At 33.2% G+C, this 21861-nt stretch overlaps 2 protein-coding genes across 4 annotated transcripts in view; one reads left to right on the top strand and one right to left on the bottom strand.

Moving 5' to 3' along the window:
• Nucleotides 1-21861, bottom strand: part of LOC126740174 (TBC1 domain family member 1) — an 87977-nt gene that overhangs the window by 31847 nt on the left and 34269 nt on the right. The window contains exon 1 of one of the 2 annotated variants that reach the window (XM_050446106.1): nt 3142-3501. The exons of the other annotated variant lie outside the window; for it this stretch is intronic. The gene's annotated coding sequence lies outside the window, so the exon portion shown is untranslated. Of the gene's footprint in view, nt 1-3141; nt 3502-21861 lie in introns of those variants that run through there. 2 annotated transcript variants of the gene reach the window in all.
• LOC126740176 (fasciclin-1-like) lies at nt 1820-21411 on the top strand. 2 transcript variants are annotated; one of them, XM_050446110.1, is made up of 8 exons: nt 1820-1932; nt 11369-11556; nt 11628-11873; nt 11962-12162; nt 12305-12476; nt 20563-20802; nt 20856-21054; nt 21113-21411. In XM_050446110.1, the coding sequence occupies exons 1-8, from the start codon at nt 1917-1919 to the stop codon at nt 21294-21296; spliced, it is 1446 nt and encodes a 481-aa protein (XP_050302067.1). In that variant the 5' UTR covers nt 1820-1916; the 3' UTR covers nt 21297-21411. The 2 variants fall into 2 exon arrangements, with proteins under 2 accessions (XP_050302067.1, XP_050302066.1); XM_050446109.1 differs by lacking the exon at nt 1820-1932 and having other exon boundaries at nt 11297-11556.

The following is a 21861-nucleotide window of genomic DNA, read 5'->3' on the forward strand; positions in this document are numbered from 1 at the left end:
TTAATTCTTTTTTACACCCTACACGAAAGAGTTTTTTATTTATTTAATTCTACCAAATTTATTTTTTAACACAGGCATTTGTTTTTTTAAAATGGGAGTAGTCGTTTCCCTATGTAAAGATGGCCACAAAGAAGATATCAATGATTATAGTCATATATTACTTATATAATACATAGCCAAGATATTTGAAAATACTTTTTAAAATAGACTAAATCTATTTTTAAATAATTTCATTAACTTTTGCAATAACCAATATGGATTTTGTGAAAAGAGATTAACACAGGATGCTGTTTTAAAATTAACTTCTTATACAGTGCGGTCTTAGTTGGGAAGATAATTCTTTCTCTCTAACTCCCTCTTATCTTTTGAATGCGTTTGTATAAAAATTTGAAATTTGGCATACATCATTAGGAACCTAAATAATACGTTTTGGTCCCTATCTCATTTTCAAAAAGTTCAAAATGGCGGCTACAAATGGCGTCATTTGTGGGCTTTTGTATTTCAATTCAGTTTTTTTTTTATATTATAGTTCCAAGGTATGTTGTTAGTATTATGAGAGACCATCAAATATATACTATGTAAGTGATATATGCATATATGCTGTACTATAAGTTGTTTTCATTTTCAAAGAGTTTATTTTGTATTGCAGATAGATATATTGTTTTTTAGATAATACCCTGTTATAGAATATTTCATTAAGGTGTAGTTACATTTTATGTATGTATTTTTTTTGCTTTTTGTGTCTGGATCTGGCATGTTTTGTTTTTAAATTATTTTTAGTAATATAGATTATGTATTTTTTTAACTGTATCTTTAGTAGGTACATGGATGTTTGTACTTATGTCGTTACTATTATCTGAAAGCATTGCCTTAATTGCTTGCTAGTTGAACTATATACTTTATAAAATATTGCTTTTTTTGGATCACAATGTTGAAGTGCAGTGCAAAAATCCTTTGTCGACCTTTTATTTCCATATATAGTTTTATATTTCACTTATAAATATTTTATGTATTGTATTTTTGCAAATAAAAAAACATTTATTATTAATATATTATGGTCTATTAAACCCATATTTGTGTTAGTAAAATAGTGATATTATTAACATATTGGTAATGTCTTTAGATGTATCATAAAAAATAGCACCAAAATCTTCACAACTTTTTCTAATTTGTTTGAGTTGGCGTAGTCCAATGCTAACAATTTTTTTAAAAATATTTTTAGATTATCTCTAATTTATGTAATGTCTGTTATGATAAATTATTGTATATTATATATATAATTGTAAGTAATAATTTTTCAGGAAAATTAATAAATAAATAAATAAATGTATTAAGTATAATAAATGAATAAATGTATTAAGGAAAAACATTGTTTTATTTCCATTTTGAAATTGGATATTTAATTGGATTTGTTAACTGATTATTGCAGTACATTAGCTCATTAAGATACGTAAAATACATATTTTATCCTGATCAATATCTGATGCTATTACCTAATCAAAAAGTAACCTTTTTGATTAAGCGTTTGCTTTAGATACTGCGATTAAATAACAAAATTATGAGATTTCCTATTAAATGAAATTTGATTTTCCCGCCTTAATTTGACCACGCTTTAATCGCCTTTCTACCATTTTGATTGGTCTAGTTAGGCACTTCAAACTGTTAGGTTAATTACAACAGTTTCCGTTGCCAAGTGAGAGGACGCTAGCAGATTTCTCAAAAATCAGTTTGTATGCAACCACCACTTCTCTATAGTTTTGTATATTGCATCTAAGAAGTATTAATTTATGATACCTGGCTTAAGGCAGCAGTAACTTAAAAAATAAAAAACCAATGATAACAAAATAGTTATTGAACAGCTAGAGCATCCATTTGCCACATGATCAGTTAAAGCAAAACTAGCAATTTTCCTGAAAATGGAGAAATCTACAGGTCAGATATTTTGAATGTTATGCTTAAAGGTTTCAAAGATGCTCAAAGCAATAAAACATGATTTAGACTTTTGGAAAGAGAGTTGCTTTGAAAAGATTGTCAAATAAAATAAAGCAACACTTTTATTTAATTTTTAAGAGTTGGAAAAATGGTAAAAAAAAATCCAAGCTTTTTAATTTTTTTTTAAACGCCAACGTTTCGGCCTATATTATCCCTCTTCAGGGCACTACAAAATTTAAAGAAACATAGTAAAAACATTTATAGACAAGTCAAAACGGTATGTTATACAGTGGTCAAAAAAAATTATCAACAATTAAAATACATTAAAAATAAATTAAATAAGTATATTAAAACTAAGAGGAGTTATGGTTAAAATTAAAAATTAAATGGGAACATTTAAATATACTTACAACAGAAACAAAATTATCAGGATTATAGTTCAATATATAAATAAATTTAAATTTTATATATTGAGAAAAAAAAGATTTCTAGTTTAGATTAAAATGAAAATAGCTATAATATACTACTATTATATATATATTATACTACTATTTGAAATATTTTATTTTAGACTTTAAATAAATATGTAGGCTCGTGTATTGAAATTATCACGTATAAGTAGTATCCTGCTGCTTCTGTGATTATTGTTTATCTACCTTTTCTTTTAAGTGATGCCTGATGTTTATTTGTTTCCTGTAGATTTGTTCATAAACTTTATTATTTTTTCCTTCTAGTCATTTAAAAGGTTAACTGAATAGAACGTAATTGTACTAAAACGTAGAGGAGAAAAACAAAGGAAAAGTTGCAAGGAATTTCAAAACAAGCTTAACACATTTTTGCCATATGCGTCAAAAACAATTTACAATGGCAACGTCGCAAACGGCATACACAACTTATTAGAAACATGCTACTGCCACATTTTTTCTAAACACCTTATAGATGGTAACAATTTTAAAATACTTCTTTTATGTCATTTGATAAAAATGCTCTCAAAATAGTAAGGTCAAAGACGAGAGTACTATATGAACATGATGTGTTTTAATGTATCTTCTATTTTTGTCCATTTTGTTTTAAGATATTTATAACTTAGAAAATTTCTATTGCCTCTTAAATTTTTAAAAGTAATATAAAAAGGCAATTTAAGCCATCTTGGACATCGACTATTTTACATTATCCAGCACAATATATCGTCGTCTTTCTTTTACTTACTTTCAATGTAGAAATAATAATATATTCAAAAAGCCTCTACGTCAATTTCTTCTTTCTGACAGTTTTAACAAATAATTCCACCACCATGTGCAATTGTTCATTATTAATTCAACATACTACAACAGAATTAATGCGCATTATTTATCACTTTTATTAATTATCACTTGTCAATTCTTGAAAAAAAATGAGGGAGACAAAATTAATAACGACACCACGAACAATACAGTCCATATAAGTATTTAATGATCACAATTTTTACGATTTTTCTATTTCTATAATACACAACACGAACCGAGTAAAATAGTGTTATTCAGGTATTACAGGTTTTCAAGTCAAAACTGAGAAGGTGTGTGTGTGGGGTAATTTGTTGGCTCAACTGATTAGTTTAATTTTAACCAAAAATCGGGTACGCAATGGTCCGCTTCGTGCTAATTTTTATGCCAACTTATAATAATAGCAATAAAACATTAACGATAGCAGTGGAAATAATATCTGATTGTAAAATATTTATAGGAGCAAATGAATTCTTTGTAGCTTTTTTAGGTACTTACCAGTAGCATGTTACACAATTGTTATAAAAACCGTTTTGATTTGGGATTATTGGAAACCGTAAAAGTTACAAGGTCAATTTCAGTTAAATTGAAGCAATCGGAATCGAGTAATTGTTCAAAAATTTAAAAAAAAATCTGGAAATTATTATCAATAGCTGTTTTGATGGACATAGGCTTGCCGTAAATCATTCTATTGTTTCCAGTCTTGAGCGCTTTGCATCTAGTTGTGCGGGATGCGCTTGATGTCGTTATTGTCATTCGACAATATGACATTCGTCATTCGACAATACGACATCTCGTTGGAGGACATTTGCTTTGTCCATCTTCCATCTCTGACTCTGACAACATGCCCTTCCAGTTCCATATCAGCATTGTACTCCATTCAACTGCGTCCGTAATGCTGATTCTTTCCCTAATTATATTATTTGGAACTGTGTCTCTGATGAGTAAATTGACTTCATCGTCGCTCTCTGTGCCACTTGAATTTTGTTTATTGCCTTCCTGGTAAAGGTCACTGTTACTGTTCCATATGTGAGAGCACACACTGATCAAAAAGACATGCCTCTTTAAACACATGAGAATAAATTGATTTAAAAACTTTTTTTAGTTTTCCGTAAGCTGCCCACGTCAGTCCTATTCTGCAGGGGATATTTGAAAAAAATCAAAAATCTGTTTAATTTTACAAACCACACGGGTGGGTAGATAATTTTTGCATATAAATTTATTTTCATCTTAAAAATATGCAAATTGAAAAGCTAATTAATGATATTATTTAAATCTGATATATTGGAATATATGTAGTTCCTTTAAGAAATTGTTGATACTCGCTATAAGCTGAAATGTCGAATCATCCGTCGATTCTGTAAATCTTCATTTTTTTCAAGTCGAGAAACATCGAAATCTTTTTAAATTTTCGAACGACATTTTATTGAGCATTCAATAACCCAATTTTGCCTCAATTTAACCGACCTTATATCTTTTACAGCTTTCGAGTCCTTCAATTTGGGACAACTTAATTTTTCTGAAAATATCTATAATCAAATATGGAACTTCTTGTGAATGTATATCTGATTTTATTTATTTTTTTAATTTAAATGCATGGACTCATCTCCGCAATTCTAAGCACATCTAACTAAAGCTTAAGGCTTAAAAAACTCAAAGGAAGTCACTGGCAGCTAAAATTTTAAGTCATCTGCAAAACACAAATATGGAATAAATTAAAAATAGTCAGAAATATCAGTAATAATAGGAAAATAGCAAATGTCTAAGATGAATGTTCAAAAATTTATAGATCCCTATTTTTTTATTTCAAATGCTTGAAATCGCACAGGTAAATAACTCCTTAGCCTTTTTAACACTGGACCTCTGGATACCAGTAGTTTCAAGTTTCCTTAGCAAAGTTAAATATGTCGATTGCTTCTAAATCTAAGCTGTTTGTTCATTACCTATAAGCCTAATTTTGCTTTTAAACGGACAGGTAGTATTTTCTAGTATGGCATAGTTTTTGAATGGACCTGAGAATGCTGACTGGCCTATTGTTTCATCTATCAACCCCATTACCAGATTATTAAAAATAACTTTGACTGTGCTCATCTTCCGGAACTCTGGAAAGATACTTGTGGCGAAGAAGATGCCAAATAAAATATGAACTAGATGTGGAAGACAAAACTAGAAGATCTCAAAGCTCTTAGATATGTCAATATTAGTCATCTCATTATAAATGGTAGATATAAATATTTTATATTCAGAGAAATAGATATAACTTAATCATAGCTTACCTTACCTGTCACTTCTTTTAACCGTGATAAAATACCAGTATTGTCTTATGTTTCTAAACAAATCATATTTTATGGCACCACGGACATAAATGTTTGAATTTCAGTCGAGGTCTACACCCTACTATAATTAACATAATCACTCCTTAATGCTAAATTTTTATACGTTTTGTAAGTATCTTTTTTCTGATTTCAGCTGCTGTAATTCCGAAATCAGCAGAACTTTATCAAGAAATGATTAAACCAATGTGTCGTAAGCAATAGACGGTCATCAACAATGTACGAACAACCAAAGAGAACTGCTAAATCACGAAAATTTAAACTAACATAATGCGAGAAAACCAAATAAGAATATTTCAAAAAAAGTAAGAAAAAATTTGAGAAATTATGATATTGGACAAATCAAGAATACAACAGATGAAAATAGAAGCCTAAAAGCCTTAAAGAAAAAGCTGAAAGAGGTAAAAGAAAAATAGTAAAGCTTAAGATCAGATACGGCAAAAAACAACCAATAGTGATTAATAACTCAAAGTAGTAGAAGAATTTTATGCAGAGCTATACTGAAACAGATATCAATTGAAAGAAGAATCAAAGGAGATCAACAAAGTGGAATAATAAATTAAAGATCGGAGAAAATTTGCAAGATCCCAATAGGCAAAATTTAAAATTCATGAGATGAAAAATAATAAGTCAGCAGGCAAACCCTGATACATAAAAAGATGATACTGCTAAAATTACAGGCCTATAAAATTGCTATCCAACCTATACAAACCTTTCACAAAGAATATAAATAAGAGACTGGAGAAATACCTATATTTTTATACCAGAACAGGCATGTTTGAATTACGAAACAAATTACCATTTTCTTACATTAAAGTTACTTATTAAGAAAATGATAAAAAACAATTGATGCCTATGTTGACTTTCAGAAAGCATTTGATACAATCGAAGTGCATTCCATTCTAGAAGCCTTTTGAATTGAATTGAATTGTCGAAACAGTGGGCTGCCAAGGCAGTTGTGCATATAGGTCTCCTGATGGACCCGTCATGTCCCACCGGGGGTTACCAGAGCCCAACGACCTTAGAGAAACCGATAAGGCTCTCTAGTCTGAAGGACTTAAAGTCACTCGGTACATTGGAAGTGTTACCCAAATATTTGAAACTGGCGCGCGTGAGTGCTGGGCACTCCCCGACTACATGGTCAACGGTTTCATCCTCCTCACAGCACCATCGGCATTCCGGGTTGTCCGCAATACCGATAGTATGGAGATGGCTTCTTAAGTGCCAGTGACCGGTTAAAAGACCTGTCACTAGCCGAATTTCGCGTCTTTTTAGGCGTAGTAGATTTTTGGTGAGACAGGCAGAGGGCCCACCTATGTGCGCTTTGGCCTGTTTCATACCAGGGGACTCAGTCCGTCTTCGGTGGGTCCACTTGTCCAGTAGACCCTTCATTGACGCGACCGCGACGCATTTGGCGATACCAACTATAGGTTCCGGCCCCATCGGCACATTCGCGGATCCCAGTCTGGCAAGAGAGTCCGCTTCCTCATTACCTGCATGGCCTGCGTGGCCAGGTATCCAGACGAGCTGGACCCTGCAGCCAACCTGTACCAGTTTTTTCAGGACTTTACGTCTCCTCGTGAATAGTAGAGGCTATGCTTTTTTGGGGTTAATCCTGAGCCCCCCGAGAGGCACCATATGTCCACCATATGCAGGGCTCTCGTCATAGGGTCCCGCATTGAGACGGCGTCTCTCCCTGGGCAAAGGATTACCAGATCATCAGCGTAGGCCTGTGTGTATAGGCCAGCATTGTTTAAAAGATTTATCAGGCTGTCGACCACAAGACACCACAAGGTGAGCGAGGTGAAGCGACCGACAATACTTCTCCCTGCGGGTAGTCCCTAGCCGCCAACGTTTCGACAATCTCGTTGTTGAGCTGGGCAGATACATGACGTTTCGAGAGCATAGCCTCTATCCAGCTAACCAAACAGAGTTCTGAGCCGCAGCTCTCGAGTGCTTGACAGATTAATGCGAAAGGGATGTTGTCGAACGCCCCTTTAAAGTCTAGAAACGCACCCAGACAAGCCTTGCCACTACCCAGAGCACCACCTCCACCTTCCTCACGAGGTGGTGTAGGGCCAGGTCCGTGGATTTGCCCGCCTGATAGGCGTATTGGTGCACATGCAGTGGTTTGTTGACCAGGATGCTTTCCTTAAGGTACCGATCAATCTAGAAGCCCTTAGTAAGTATCGGATAGACTACAGATACACTCGTGAGATACATATTTAAAGTATCTCAAAGGTAAGTGTTAAGATCCATTATACTATTAAGAAGTTTCCTATACAAATAGGGGTAATACTGGGTGATACTTTGTTTCCAAAACTATTTAAAACAGTTCTAGAACATGCTTTTAAGAACCTAGGTTGGCATAAATAAAGGCATCATCGAGAGGAGAAAATAGTAAACAAAATAGGCTTTGCGAATGACATGCCAATAACAGATGATTAGAAGGAGGCCGATTAAATGATAAGAACTCGGGAACGGAAAAGGCAACAAAAAAGTTGGCCTATACACAAGTCATAAAAAAACTAATAAATAATTTACTACTATGGGAAACTATATCTTTAGAGAACAAATTCTTTAAAGAAGTCCACCAATTATAAGTATCTAAGATACGAAATCAGAATAAATAGAGTTAAATAAGCATTGGAACTATAAAGAAACATTAGTCTTGAATGGACCGCATATGGAAAGCTAAGGTATATTTTTAAAACCAATATACCAATAAATTTAAAAACAAAAGTATACAATCAATGCGTATTGCCAGTAATGACTTAAAATGAAGAAACGCTTACATTGAGAAAGAACGCTGTACATAAATTAAAGGTCGCTAAATAAAAATGAATATTGTAACTGTTTGGAATTCGAAATCAATATCGCGTAATAAATACACACATCCGGCAAAGAACAAAAGTAGAAGACATAAAACAAAGAATTATGATACTAGACTAGAAGTGGCCAGGACATATTACAAGATTCAAAGAAAGCGGACGTCACATCGACAAGAGAAGCAGAGACAGACCAGCAATAAGTTGGAGTGATGATATAAAAAGAGTAGATAGACTCTGAATTAGAGCAGCTAAAGACAGAACCCAGTGCAGTCCATGTCTAGATGCATGTCCAGCAATGGATTCAATACCAGGTTGAGTGATAATTATGATAAATGTCTTTATTTTTGTCATTTTGTCTATTATTTTAACATATATGTCATGATATATGATAAAAAAAAGAGAGTATAGAATAAAATATTAAGCAGATAAATAATATTTTTAGTTAAAAGGGATCGATATTCGTGAGTCACGTATCTAAAACAACCGATTAAAAGAAAAACAATATACATAGCAGGTAACAACTATTCACTAGATAGAAGAAGGGATTTAATCGATTTCCTGAACTTCAATAGGCTCATATTCTTAAGATATCTTTAGTTATCATTTAGCGAGTTATAGGAGGAATGTAGGAGAAACTATTCTTAAAAAATGCTTGACGAAAACGAGGTATAGTACTAAGTCTATGATTGTATCTTAAGACAACGTTGTGTGCATTATAGCGATATTCAAGTTTATGGTAGAGATATTGGGGTGCTGTGGAAAAAAATACTCGGTATACAAAAATTGAATAAGCATAGGTATGCAATTTAACAACTTTAAGTCAACTTTAAGCACTATCGGAAAAATTTCAACGATTTTGTTTTAGTTTGGTCCTTCCGAATCCAACGGGACCATCTGCAAGGACGTAGCTTTCATATTAGCTGAGATATGGCATTTTTAGAGCCCATTTTTAGGCTCAAAAACGAGGTCGAAAAATTAATTTTTCCAGTTTTCAAGTGCTCCTATTCCGTTAGTTCTGCTCGAATCCCGGTATAACCCGCTGTTTTCGTGATGTAGGTGATACGAGCAAGCTGCCGGTGTAGTAGGTTTGATTTCGAAAAAAATCAATTTTTGATGAATAAATTCCAGCCGATATCTCGGCTTCTATGGGCACTATCGGGAAAATTTCAACGGTTTTCCCTTTGTTTCGTCCTTCCGAATTTAACGAGACCATCTGCAAGGTAGTAGCAAAGATGTAAATAGCTCCGCACGTGTGGAGTATAGAGTATAGTGTAGTGCGGAGCTATTTACATCTGTGGTAGTAGCTCGCATATTAGCCGAGAGCATTTTTAAAGCCCATTTTTGGGCTCTAAAACAAGGTCAAAAAATGACCTTTTCCGAATTTTTAAAGTGCTCTTATTCCCTTAGTTCTGCTCCAATCCCGTTATAACCCGGTGTTTTTGTGATGTAGGTGATACGAGCTGGTATAGTTAGTGCGATTTCAAAAAAAATCAATTTTAGTTGAAAAACTCGATACGAGGAGTTTTTAATGCTTCTGCAGCCTGTATGCAAACGTGGTGTAGATAGCCATATGATCCGGTATTAGGTCAGCTAAAAGTATTCCAGAAGAAGTTACAAAATTAAAGTTATTTGTGTAGATCGGGTCTGTAATTTTTTCTGTGTTTATTTTAATTAAAGAAATTACAGTAATCTTCTGTTACTATTGCTTACTTATCATACATTTATTTGAAAAATTATTTAGTGACAGTGATTTAGATGGTTCATCGATCGTTAACTAGTAAACAAATAGTATTTTATCTTATCGGCTTAGGTGCGATAACATATTTATCTTGATAGCGATTTTAAGGGTTTGTCCATTTTTCATTGACACATTTCAAACAAAACATAAATTTTAAACAAAATTAAAAAAATGGAAAATGGAATCATCTGACATAATTGAGTATAATTATTTATTTATAATTTAAACTATACTATTATATTATTTAGTTAGCAGATAGGAACTAAGATCGAATTCAATCCAAAATGTTTAGATGTCGGTTTTATAACTTTATTTAATCTTTATTATTAAAGTAAAAATTTGTGAATTAGATAATATAAGAATTTAAGTTAAAGAAAAACATTGATTTTGCATGTTTTTTATTCAAAAACTAATAAAGTTTTATTGGAGATTTTAAATATATTATAAAATATATTAAAAAACTATTATAAACAATAAAAAAAATCTACTTTTAATAAAAAAAACATTTTTTCTCCTTTTATTATTTTTATACATATATACAAATGAAAAAATTATAAAGCTTTTAGAACACAAATAAATTAAAATTTGGATACTTATTCAGAAATAAGTTTATTTTGAAAACGACTGTTAATTTTCGTAACACAAAAATTTGTCAAATAATAATAGAAGTAAAATATTGAAAATTTGATGTAATAAAATTTAAAGAAAAGAAAAGAATCTGTCATCAAAAACAAAAAACTCTTAAAACAACAACACACCTATAAACAAATTACACCTGAACAAGTGTAGTAAAGTAAATAAAAATGCTTAAAATTTTGTTATGGGTAGAAGTAATGACTTAATATTCTAGGACCATAAAGCATTCAGTGGGAGCTATCAAACGATATACCGCATGACCCACCGTTTCTATTTAATTTTAATTTTTAAAATGACGTCCCGTTGCCATACTTTAAACTCTTTAACTCAAAAAACTTCTTATCATCCTATAGAAAAATTTAAAAAAACTAATAAGGTAATAAAAACTGCGATTAAATCCAACCAAAATATTAGTATATAACTTTATGCAGTAAGTAAATTTCTAATCAGTTAGATCAACACCGAATCGCAGAAATTATTAGAGCAGGTCACAGCCTTGCCACTTCTGATATCCCAATTTTTTATGTAAGCTTGTAAACATTATAATTGACTGTATACTTTTCATTGTCAAAATATTAATTATAAGTAGTTGGACAGTGGTAAACATGTGGAAAATACAAAAGCTACAATTTTTAGGATGGTGTGCCTTTTTAAACTGGAACACTGTACTAAGTGTAGTGCTAAACACACAACCCCAAAGAAGTATTTATAATAGGATAACCCAAGACGAAGAATTTAAAGATTTTGCAGATTTGATTCATTTTAATGGAGTTGCTCGAGTGGATTTGTTGCAGAGGGAACTCACAATATTTGTACCGATAAAAGTATATTTTAATACCTTCATTAATGACTAATATCAAGAAAATTGTTAAATATTCTAATTAACAATTTTCAGACGAATGTGGCTTTCCAAAGCTACAAAAAACCTCTACATTCTGATTTGGCATTTTATCATATGGCATCCGGTGTTTGGCCACTAAAGCATCTACAAACCACTAGAAACATAAGCAGTATCAAAGATGGCCTTCCGAAACTCTGGATGACCAAAGCTAATGACAGTTTATTTATTAATAATGCGGAAATTATTCAATTTAGGTCTGACTATAATGGACAGACAGGAAATAATCTTGTTGGAAAACAGGTAACCTTTCTTTATGTAGTTCTGTTTGAAGAAAAATTGTTATCTTGATACATATTAAATTGGATCAAATGAATATGAATATTTTTAGGTTATGCACTTAATAGATGACGTACTTGATCCGATAATACATCATTCAGAATACTCGTACACAGCCTACGACTTTTTAACATCAATTGAAAAATGGAAATTGGGTTCACAAATAACCGTGGCAAATTATTTACATAAAATTAGGGAATTTCATCTGGAACACCTTTATCGATCACCAGGAACAAATACCTATTTTATACCGGTAATTAAAATTTAAGAGTTGTTTCAAATAAACTCAGCCTCTTCGTCAAATTACTCAACGGTCTATATAATTTAACACCCCTTGCTATTTAAACAACAATTTACATATAATCGAAAGATCCAATATATGCATTTGTTTTTAGATAGATACCGGCATAGATCCCCAAAAGTTTAACATGTTCAATAAAGATATTATATTTGGGCATATAGTACCACTCATGGTCTTATTCACGAGACCTACAGAAAAAGGCAGGAATTATGAGACGATGGCCAATGGAGATGATGTTTATATCGTTTTATCATTCGAAGATATCGGTAAATAAAAACAAATATTATTTCAATTTGAAAACATTCATATTTTAAATAAGCAACTCAAGTGAGACTATCTGACGACTTCAATATAAAACTACATAGAGAAAGATTAAAACACTATATGGGACTTCACCTACTACCTCTCCTGTTTAAATGGAAGTCCTAGAAAGAGAAGTGGGTATAATCAAATGGATTTGGCATAACATAATAGTAAATCTGATATTTAGAAATAACGACAAAATAGCGAAAATATATGTAAGGGTGGAAAACCCTGATTAAAACCAACTAGTTGTTAATTTAAATTTGTAAATAGTATATTACTAAATTCAATTATTAAATAAGTAGTATTTATCAAATGAAGTGTTTTAGTTAAATTCAGAAGCACATAGAGACATTTTAGACATTTTTCGTTTTCGTTACTTTACTCCAAGACAAATACATAGTAAAATTAAAGTTTAACAATACATGAAAATAACAAGGAAATTAAAAAGAAATCATGAGTAGATATAATGGAATAGGATAATGGAAAATATCCGGGAATAAAAATTTCGTGTAACAGATAAAATTAACATAGAATAATTAGGTAGAAGAGAATAAGGAAACAATTTGTCAGAACCGCGGACCAAATAATAAAAAATAAAGTACTGTCTGGTTGTCCGGTCGACAGTTATTTTTGTAAACGCTTGGCAATACCGCATCCCTTCCATATCACGACGTCATCATGCGCGAGGAGAGCGCCGCGCGAGGTGTAGAAGTGGGAACGACGGACTCTCTCGTTTTTGACTTTCTGACGACGCAAGCAATGGCGTCATACTATTTAATTTAATAATTTATACTGTACTTATTACTGTGTTTGGCAAATAAATGTTGTTTTTTAAATAACGTGAAATGCAAATAATTTGAACGCCACACACTACATTTTATGGTCCTTCGTCGCTGGATTTGACTCCTGAACGGAATTTTACTGCATTTTAACATTCGTACGGGACTTTCAACGAGGCTTTTACCGCATTTATTTGTGGCTTGAACTGGAAGAAACGCCGACCGCCGACCCAATCGACACAAGTTTGGATATTTTGCCTTTTTGACGACGGAAACAACAAGACCGTCTTCTCAGGGAACACCGATTGGTTTTGCTTATTTCACTACAGGTTAGTGCGTTCCTTTCTCACTTTCTTTCCTTTACTTTTACAGGCCTCTGTTTGATTTATTTGTTTATTTTTTTTAATAAACTTAAACTGCTTTGTATTTGTGTTACTTTATGGTGGTTACTTTGATGGTACTTTACATTGATTTACAAACGATTTCGTAATATTTGATGCTACTTTGGTGACAAAATTAATACCTTTAACTGACATTTGTTTACGTTGCAATATATTACACATTTTGCTGGTATACTATACCTATTTACACTCATTTCTTTTGGTATTTCACACTCCCTTTGATGGTGATTTCTACTATTTACATTTTATTAAATTTTGACATTTAATATACCTACTTTATTAGATATTTTACACATTTTTGGTGTCACTTACGTAGGTCTGATAACTTTACATGCATTTTAATTAAGTGTTCTGAGAAACCTATTTAATTGCATTGTTTTATTACTTTGCCTCTATTTTAAACAATTTCTTTGAAACTACTTGTATATTTGTATTATTAACTATTCGAGATGGCTGACGCAAGAAATAAAAGAAAGGCTACTAAAGCTGCTCTTACACGGTTTGAAAACTATTTTCAAGCTGTTAAGTCAAACAGAAATCTTTCTCAAACTGATTTGGTGGAACTCAAAATGCGTGCGCAAAAGGCTGATCAATTGTTGGACGATTTTAACGCTGCTCAGTTAAAGATTGCCGCTACGGAGACTGATATTGATTTTGATGAACATGACAGTGAGTCTGAACAATTTGAAAATAAATTCTACCGCATAACATCTGAAGCGAGCAAATTTTTAATTGACCAGATGCAGCCGCAGGTTTTAACTCCAAACGTGGAAACTAATTTAGCATCTAATTCTAATGATGATTTAGCCAACATTAGACTGCCTCCAATAAACCTTCCAACGTTTGACGGTTCATATGACCAATGGTTGTTTTTTAGAGACACTTTCAATTCTTTAATACATAGCAATTTCAAACTGACACCAGCCAAAAAATTTCATTACTTGCGCCTCTCTCTAAAGGGTGTGGCCGCTGAAACTATCTCATCACTTGAAATCTCTGACGCCAATTATGATGTAGCCTGGAACATCTTAAATGAGAGATTCGAAAACAAACAGATTTTAGTCAGCAACCATGTAACGGCTATTTTTAATTTGCCATCTTTATCACGTGAATCTGGACGTGGCCTTAGAGTCATACTTGACGGCTTACAGAAGCACATGGGCGCCTTGACGGTTTTAAAGATGCCCACAGAACATTGGGATGCCTTAATCTGTCATATTGTGACAGGTAAATTTGACAATGTGACTAGAAGAGCTTGGGATTCCAAAACCTTTATTGAAGAACTCCCTACTTACAAGGAACTTATAGACTTTTTAAAAGACAGATGCCGAATTTTAGAGTCTTTCGAAAACAGCTCTTTAAGAAACGCTTCAAACAAAATCGAAAGGCCTCGCCAATCACACCCCAACTTTCATAAAAATACTTCTCAATCCTTTGTCGCTACTAACAGTAATAAAAAATGCACGTTTTGTCAAAAAGAACATCTCATCTACACATGTCCTCAGTTTTTACAAATTTCTGCTATTGAAAAATTAAATAATGCTAAACAAATGAAGTTATGTATTAACTGCCTTTCTATAGGCCACGCAACTAAAAACTGTAGGTCGTCTGGATGTAGAAAATGTGGAAAATTCCATCATACCCTTCTACATTTCAACAAAACCGATTCTGGGACTGTACAAACCAATAATAACAACACATCTACCTCTTCTTATTCCAACAGCACTGAGACTGACTTGAAAGACGTAGCCACAACCTCTTTGTCTACACATGTGATGCACACTCCTCTTATATACTCACCTTGTAGTTTAGTGGTAAATGAAAAACTTAATTTAAACACTGTATTATTATCCACTGCTATCATCAAAGTTTTTGACACTACAGATAAGTCACACTTGTGTAGAGTACTCCTAGACAGTGGAAGCCAATCCAATTTCATTTCAGAAAGACTTTGCAACTTGTTACAACTTCCTATTGAAAATATTAAACATTCTATCACTGGTATCAGTCAGAAAATTGAAACCATAAATTCTAGAGTTTTTGCTAAAGTCCAATCCAATTTTTCTAACTTTGAGGCGAACATATCGTGTCTTGTACTTAAATCTATAACTGGAAATATTCCAGCTATATCCTTTGACTCCAGTTTATTACATATTCCCAAAAATATTGCATTGGCTGACCCCGATTTCAGCTCTGCAAAACCTATTGACTTACTGCTCGGAGCAGACATTTTCTGGGAACTGATCCATATTGGTCAAATAAAATTGGGTCGAGGACTTCCAATTTTGCAAAAGACACATTTTGGATGGATTATTTCTGGTCCTTTACAAACTAATCTTAGTTCAAGCCTTTGCTCAAAGACACAGTGCTTTTTTACAACTTCAATTGACAATCAGCTAACTAAATTTTGGGAGGTAGAGGAATTTCCTAAAACTAAATACTTATCACCAGAGGAAACCTTTTGCGAGGAACATTTCTCTCAGCACACTTCTAGAGCCCCTGATGGTAAATTTGTAGTACATCTTCCACTTAAGGACTCCATTGATCGTCTTGGGGACTCGAAGTTGACAGCTACAAGTCGTTTTTTAAATCTTGAAGGGAAACTGAATAAAAGCCCTGATTTAAAACGTACTTATCAAGATTTTATAACAGAATATGAAAAACTCGGTCACATGACCCTATCTAAGAATCAAAATGATACTTCTGGATATTTTTTACCGCACCACTGTGTGCTTAAATTAAGCTCCACTACAACTAAACTACGGGTCGTTTTCGATGCTTCCTGTAAATCTGACTCAGGTTTTTCTTTAAACGATTTACTTATGGTCGGACCTAATGTCCAAAACAGTCTTTTTTCAATTCTCTTACGGTATCGTATACATCCTGTAGTTCTCAGTGGTGACATTGAAAAAATGTATCGACAGGTCTATGTAGCCCCTGAATATCGTAAACTTCAGAGAATTCTTTGGCGTGCTAATATTAATGAGCCGATTTTAACTTACGATTTGTCCACCGTTACATACGGTACAGCCTCTGCTGCATTTCTGGCTACTAGATCTTTGCAGGAAGTAGGTAAAATACATGCTAAAGACTGTCCAAAGATTTCTAACATAATACAACGTGATTTTTACGTTGATGACCTTTTAACCGGCGCACAAACAGTCGATGAACTTAGACAAATTAAAGAAGACATCCATGATCTTCTTATGAAGTATGGATTTCCACTTAGAAAATGGGCTTCAAATGAGCCAACCTTAACTTCTGATTCCTCAATACATTCGATTTCTTTTGATACAGATATTGCTTCTAAAACCTTGGGCCTTTTATGGAATCACATTTCTGACACGCTAGAATATAAAATAGGTCCTATTGAATCTAGCACTCGCGTAACAAAACGTACAATTTTATCTTCAATTTCTCAGATTTTTGACCCTCTTGGTCTACTTTCTCCTGTCACAATCTCGGCAAAAATCATCTTGCAACAGCTGTGGAAGCTTAAAATATCATGGGATGAATCGATTCCAATGGATCTTTTTACAATCTGGTCATCTTACAGGACACAACTTGTGGAATTGAGTAATCTTAAAATACCAAGACTAACTCTTTGCGGTAATCCTATTGAGCTGCAATTACATGGCTTCTCTGATGCTGCGGAGCCAGGTTATGGTGCCTGCGTGTACCTTTGTTCAAAGGATTCGTTAGGCAATTCTTCGTCTAAACTACTCTGTGCAAAAACTAGAGTCTCTCCACTTAAAGAATTGACTATTCCTAGGCTTGAGCTTTGTGCAGCATTACTCTTAGCAGAACTAGCTAAAACTGTGTTAGCTTCAATACCCTCTACTTTAGACTCTAAGCACTACTGGTGTGACTCTACAATAGTACTTGCCTGGATTAGATCATCTCCTCATCGTCTAAAGACATTTATTGCTAATCGAATAGCTCAAATTCAATCCATAACTAATATTGATGAATGGAGATATATTAGAACCGCAGACAATCCAGCTGATCTACTTACTAGAGGAATTCCACCTTTAAGCTTGTTAAATTCGACTTTATGGTTTCATGGACCTCCTTGGCTGACTGAAGATGAGTGGCCAACCGACATAGTAGATTTATCAAATATTGATACTCCTGAATTACGAAATGTCACTTCTTTTCATGTGTCCATCGAAAAACATACCAATAATGACTTACTTACTTTAATTGACAAATTTTCTAATCTAACTAAACTGGTTCGTACTTTTGCCTTTGTGCTACGCTTTAAAAACATCCTTAAATTAAAATCTAAATCTGACTTTTTTAATAGAGAGCTTTCAACTCTGGAAATTGAGAATTCTTTGCATACACTTGTCAGCTTGGTACAAGCTTCAACATTTTCTGAAGAATTTAAAGCACTGAAGAATAATAATAAGGTCTCTAATAAATCCAAACTCCTTACCTTGAATCCCTTCTTTGACCACACTCTTAATCTTATTCGAGTTGGGGGTCGTTTGCAACAATCTGATTATGAATATCAAAAGAAACACCCTATAGTTTTACCCCCTAAACATAGACTTTCACTTTTGATCGCACATTCTGAACATATTAAGCTACTTCATGCTGGTCCACAACTTACATTGGCATCACTTCGTGAAAGCTTCTGGCCAATCAATGGCAGGAACTTAATCAAAAAGGTTTACCATGACTGTTTAACTTGTTTTCGCTTTGTTGCAAAATCGACAAAGTACCTTATGGGTAATTTACCCAAGACACGAATTACACCCTCTAGACCCTTTTCTGTGTCCGGTGTTGACTACGCAGGGCCCTTCTCCCTTAGGGATCGCAAAGGACGTAATTTTAGAACTAACAAGGCATACATAGCATTGTTTGTGTGTTTTGCTACCAAGGCTATTCACCTAGAGCTAGTAAGTGATCTTACTAGCGAATGTTTCTTAGCCGCTTTGTACAGATTCATGTCACGAAGAGGCAAGTGCATACAAATTTATTCTGATCAAGGGACAACATTCGTGGGTGCATTAAATGAATTAAATTCGTTTCTCAAAGGACACTCTTCTACTATTTCGGATAAATTAGCAAATCAAGGTATACAATGGAATTTTATACCGCCTCGCGCTCCACACTTTGGTGGGCTTTGGGAGTCCAGCGTTAAATCGGTAAAGTTTCATCTTAAGCGTGTAGTTGGTAGTTTATCATTAACTTTTGAAGATTTTTCTACAATAATTACTCAAATAGAAGCCTGTTTAAACTCCAGACCCTTATGTCCTCTTTCTGATAATCCGAATGATCCAAATCCTCTCACTCCTGCGCACTTTCTTATTGGTGAACCATTGACGACGTGCCCACAAGTTGATCTACTGGGAGTAGCAGAGAACAGACTATCAAAATACCAACATAGACAACAAATGGTGCAACATTTTTGGTCTCGTTGGGTCAAGGAATGCATTGCAGAACTCCAGATACGTACGAAATGGAAGCAGAATTACCCGCAGCTCCTGAAACTAGGCGTTCTTGTGCTCATCATGGAGGATGGATTACCACCATTAAAATGGCGAACTGGCCGAGTGGTACAAATATTTCCTGGAGGAGATGGTATTGTCCGAACAGTATTAGTGAGGACTGCTGCTGGCGAGTATAAGCGTCCAGTTACGAAGATTGCTGTCCTGCCTATTTATGATTTTTAAAGCCTGGAGGCTTTCAAGGGGGGCGATATGTCTGGTTGTCCGGTCGACAGTTATTTTTGTAAACGCTTGGCAATACCGCATCCCTTCCATATCACGACGTCACCATGCGCGAGGAGAGCGCCGCGCGAGGTGTAGAAGTGGGAACGACGGACTCTCTCGTTTTTGACTTTCTGACGACGCAAGCAATGGCGTCATACTATTTAATTTAATAATTTATACTGTACTTATTACTGTGTTTGGCAAATAAATGTTGTTTTTTAAATAACGTGAAATGCAAATAATTTGAACGCCACACACTACAAGTACCTGTATCAGAATTAAAAAGCTGATGATGTTTAGTCAAAGATAATCAAAATGTCCTTCGAAGCCAAGAAAATTAGATGGTAATTTAATCAAGATATGTAGTTAAAAATTGAAACATACCAAGGCAAGATTCTTGATTAGAATATACAGTTCGTAGGACCAGTAGATACACTGTAAGATAATAATCTTTATGTAATCGGAAATTGTCCCTAGTCTGCGAAAAACATCAAGTGTTATTTAAAATTGTTATTTAATAAAAGATCTTGCTACAAAAAATGTTTGACTTAAACTTTAATAATATGTAAAATATATGCGTCTGGTTCATAGATCATCATCAATTATTTGACATAGTTTACAAACAAAGAAAGTGAACTTGCAAAGAAGCCTTAGAACATATGGTAGCAGAAATTTCAATAAATCATGAGGAACTTGAAAAAAATTATGTAACTCTTGTTGGTCCACAAGACAATATTGAACTATCTGAACTATCCTGAACCCATAATTTAAATTTTGGACCTTCTTATTGACAGTAGCAAGGTTTAGGCTTATATACATAAAATATGATAGATAGGTACTGCAAAAATTAAATATAAAATATAAAGCATGTCGTAATATAAAAAACAAAATTAGAATATGTATAATAGTTAAAAAACATTATAGCAAACGTAAGTTTCTGAAATACCTTTGCTGCAAAAAAAGAGGAAAAAGCACAGTAAAGGCAAAAGCAAATATTGCAAAGTAAAGGCAAATATTCATGTTAAAGCCTTAAAATCATCTCTGCTAATTCTCTTAATTAATATATAGATAAAATCTCTCTGCCTTAACGATTGATTTTACTTAACCTAACGAGATTAATTATCAAATTATTTATGTATCTTTTAGATAATAAACTCTTTATAAAAGGAACAACTGTACATGGCACCACCGAAACACCAAATGGGGAAGTATTAGCAGAAATCGTTCAGGCAAACATACCAGTTGATAATGGAGTAGTACATATAATTTCCTTACCTATAGGAATATTTAAAAGGAAACTGAAACTTTTTCCATATTTACCGGTCCTAGACAAACTGGCTGCCGATCCAGAGTTATCTACAGTATATGAAATGGGAGAAGAAACTGGTAATATTTCATTTCATTTAATTTATAATAATTTTTTTTTATATTTATTCCAGGTTTCAATAAAATATTTGAAACAAATAATGGCCAGTTCACTTATTTTGTACCAATTGATTACGCTTGGCGACAAATGAAAGCTAATAGATATAAATACAATCTTAATAATGTAGATCTTTTAAAAAGACATTTGATTGTATCTGAACATCCCTACACTATGGAAAATCTTTTTGCAATATCCAGTGGGAGAAATTTTACGTGAGTGTACACTCTCCAGATAAAAAACTACAAATTAATAGATTTTGTTTTATTTCAGGAACATTGACTTGCAAACGACTGGGGAAACCATTCGTTTATTAGTACTAAAATTTGGTAAACACTTTTATATAAAATGGAAGAATTTATATATAAAGGTGGTACGACCAAATTGGGATTGCACAAATGGAATAATTCATATGCTGGCAGGCCCTATGGTTGAATTAAAACGTCCCTTTATTTAAGTTTTGGATTTAAGAAGTTTCGATCATATGGTCGAGGAAGTTCCGTAAAAACTGGTGGCATTGTACAATTTTGTTGTAAATATAAATTTGATGTTAATATATGCTTGAGAGAAAACTGTTTCACTGAAGAAATCAATTTTGTAAGCGGATTAATAAGGAAGATACTTTCTTGGAAGGAAGTCTGTTCTTCACAAAGTAAAATGCCAATTTTGTTTCAAGAGTGAAGAAATAACTCATCATCATCAGACTCAACACTTAGTTTCGCTGATTATAATCCATTCTGTTGTAATCAGGATGGTCAAGTAAAAAAGTCAGGCAGTTGACACCTATTATGAATTTTATAATTTATTGAAAATGAACTTACTATTAAAAGTATTAGGAAAAGATGAAGTTTAATATTTTAGTATAAACTATTGAGTATTGTATAGGGTGCGTATATGGAACAAATCTATTTTGAAGAAGTTTTCTCAGCTTAGCAAAGTAGCCATTAGCAAGAATCCATGTTTTTGCTATAGTTGACAATAGAAAATATTGTAACGATATAGGCAACAATGGAACTACCTAA

This window comes from Anthonomus grandis, chromosome 9 (genome assembly GCF_022605725.1).
Source record: "Anthonomus grandis grandis chromosome 9, icAntGran1.3, whole genome shotgun sequence".
In the NCBI taxonomy this organism is placed as follows: domain Eukaryota; kingdom Metazoa; phylum Arthropoda; class Insecta; order Coleoptera; family Curculionidae; genus Anthonomus; species Anthonomus grandis.

What these genes read in the sequence shown, in the direction of transcription:
- LOC126740176 (XM_050446109.1), top strand. Translation starts at nt 11,338, where the DNA reads ATGTGGAAAATACAAAAGCTACAATTTTTAGGATGGTGTGCCTTTTTA. An exon ending in ATAATCTTGTTGGAAAACAG is followed by an intron (nt 11,874 to 11,961) that starts GTAACCTTTCTT and finishes GAATATTTTTAG; the next exon opens with GTTATGCACTTAATAGATGA. An exon ending in TCCAGTGGGAGAAATTTTAC is followed by an intron (nt 21,055 to 21,112) that starts GTGAGTGTACAC and finishes GTTTTATTTCAG; the next exon opens with GAACATTGACTTGCAAACGA.